The 2,152-nt window shown below is 38.3% G+C and overlaps 1 protein-coding gene across 1 annotated transcript in view; it reads left to right on the top strand.

The window, feature by feature from the left end:
• dpp7 (dipeptidyl-peptidase 7) overlaps positions 1–2,152 on the top strand; it is a 21,246-nt gene that overhangs the window by 15,925 nt on the left and 3,169 nt on the right. Inside the window, exons 11-13 of the mRNA XM_032511951.1 lie at positions 778–842; positions 927–997; positions 1,103–1,229. Of these exons, the coding sequence (XP_032367842.1) occupies positions 778–842; positions 927–997; positions 1,103–1,214 (248 nt within the window). The 3' untranslated portion in view covers positions 1,215–1,229. The remainder of the gene's footprint in view (positions 1–777; positions 843–926; positions 998–1,102; positions 1,230–2,152) is intronic.

Below are 2,152 nucleotides of genomic sequence, written 5' to 3'. Positions count from 1 at the left end.
GGCTAAAATAGGTAGCGTATAGCTACCGTGATGGCAGCCATGCACTCCGTCACAAACTGCTACGGTACCCAAGTCCCTGTTGAGATTGCAAACATGTGGCAGTTTATCAGAGCTCAATGGGACAAACTTGTGTAACTGTACATTACTCAGTAGAGCTCAGGTGTTTTGTTGATGTTTATTTTCACATAAAAAAAAAATGAGTAGTATCAACCACATATCAAAGACTGGTATTGCTCAGTGGACAGTGGTGAATTGTGGCAGTTGAACTTTGAAATTAACATAATCATTTTTTTTCTGGATTTTTCAAGAGGGAGAAACATAGTTTAAAGATTTTTTTAACAAGGTAATTAACTTTTTTTGTGGAAAAAATAAATATAATTGAATAAATATAAAAATATATAAAATTAAAAAAATACAATATATATAAAAAAAATTAAAAATAAGTTATTATTCCAAGCAAGGGTATTTGCATCATCTTGCTGTAACAACATGTCTGGAGGGGACTTTAAGTGCAGTGGAAACTGAACCATTCATCCCATTAGAAAATATAAATAATCCAATAAAAAGCCATTTGAGGTCATGAAAGCACTTGGGGTTAGTTTTGGTCATAGAAAATTCCTGGATCTTTATCTCGGTGGGCAGAGAAATTGACAGGCAGGTGCCATAAATGCTTTCTGTTGTGGGAATTTCCAATTTTGGAATAAAACGTAGGTCCTGAGTAATCCCATATGTCTCCACCAGTGTTACTGTTTCTAATGGGACCCCTTTTGTGTTCAGCCCTCTCCACAGCCAGCAACATAATTTTCTCCAATGGAGATCTGGACCCATGGGCCAATGGAGGGGTAAGATATTAAACCAAGTGAGCACACTTCAGCAAACTGTGAAGTCATTGTTTATTCCGAGTCAATCAGCTCTCTGCTTCTTAGGTGCGCAAGTCCTTGAGCTCATCATTGATAGCTGTCAATATTTCTGGAGGAGCCCATCATCTGGATCTGAGGTACAGCAAGCGGTTGGCACCTAGATAGGCATTCTAGACCTTATTCATTTTTTTTTAATTCAAAGCAAAATCTATCTAACATGTATCTGTTGTTGTTTTATGCAGAGGATCTAATGATGCTGATCCAGTATCTGTAATCAATGCCAGGAAGACAGAAGCAGACCTCATTGCACAGTGGGTGAAGATGGAGCGGACCAAATTACGGCAGTCACTTTAAAAGAACCGGTTCAGAGTATGTGTCAGGACTGGAATTAGGAAAAAAAACTGTTCTTTCCTTTTAAATAACTATAAGGTTTAATAAGGTCAATAAGGTTAAATTTATTCACAAAGGTTAAAAGACACAATAATAATGTACAATTATGCAGATATGTAAAATGGGACACCCTGGTTAGCTATTTAAAGCTTGTGTTAAAGAGCCCAGACACTCAATAATAATACACATTATGAATAAAATCATATTGTTTGGATAAAAAAGTAAATATATATTATACAATAACATTTAAAACCTACACAAAAAGAAAAAGAAAAGAGAAACCATAACTACCATAACCCTACCTAAGTGGTCACAAAACCTTGAGTCCATCAGTCGAAGTATTGGTCAAATATAAGATGCAATAAGCAAACAATAAAGCAGGTAAGTATAGCAGTAGAAAAAAAAGGTTTAGCTGTTCAGAGTAGGCTATTCAAGCTTAAAGGAACGCACCGACTTATTGGGACTTTAGCTTATTCACCGTTACCCCCAGAGTTAGATAAGTCAACATACTCTTCTCATCTCTGTGCTGCTGCAACTCTGTCTGTCGCCCCCAGCGTTAGCTTAGCCTAGCACAGATGCTGCAGGTAACCGGCTCCAACTAGCCTACTGCTCCCAATAAGTGACAAAATAACACCCACATGTTCCTATTTACATGTTGTAAATGTAAATGTGCTGTATTTATATAGCGCTTTTCCAGTCTTAACAACTGCTCAAAGCGCTTTTACATCTACAGGAAACATTCACCATTCACACACATTCATACACTGTGGCCGGGGCTGCCGTACAAGGTGCCACCTGCTCATCAGGTAAACACTCACACACATTCACACTCCGATGCACCCCGGGGGGTAACTCGGGGTTCAGTGTCTTGCCCAAGGACACTTCGACAATGACTGCAGGGG

The sequence above is a fragment of the Etheostoma spectabile genome, unplaced genomic scaffold (genome assembly GCF_008692095.1).
Source record: "Etheostoma spectabile isolate EspeVRDwgs_2016 unplaced genomic scaffold, UIUC_Espe_1.0 scaffold559, whole genome shotgun sequence".
NCBI classification, from domain to species: Eukaryota; Metazoa; Chordata; class Actinopteri; order Perciformes; family Percidae; genus Etheostoma; species Etheostoma spectabile.
Note: the sequence above shows the minus strand (reverse complement) of the source record. Positions and strands in the feature narration are given on the sequence as shown.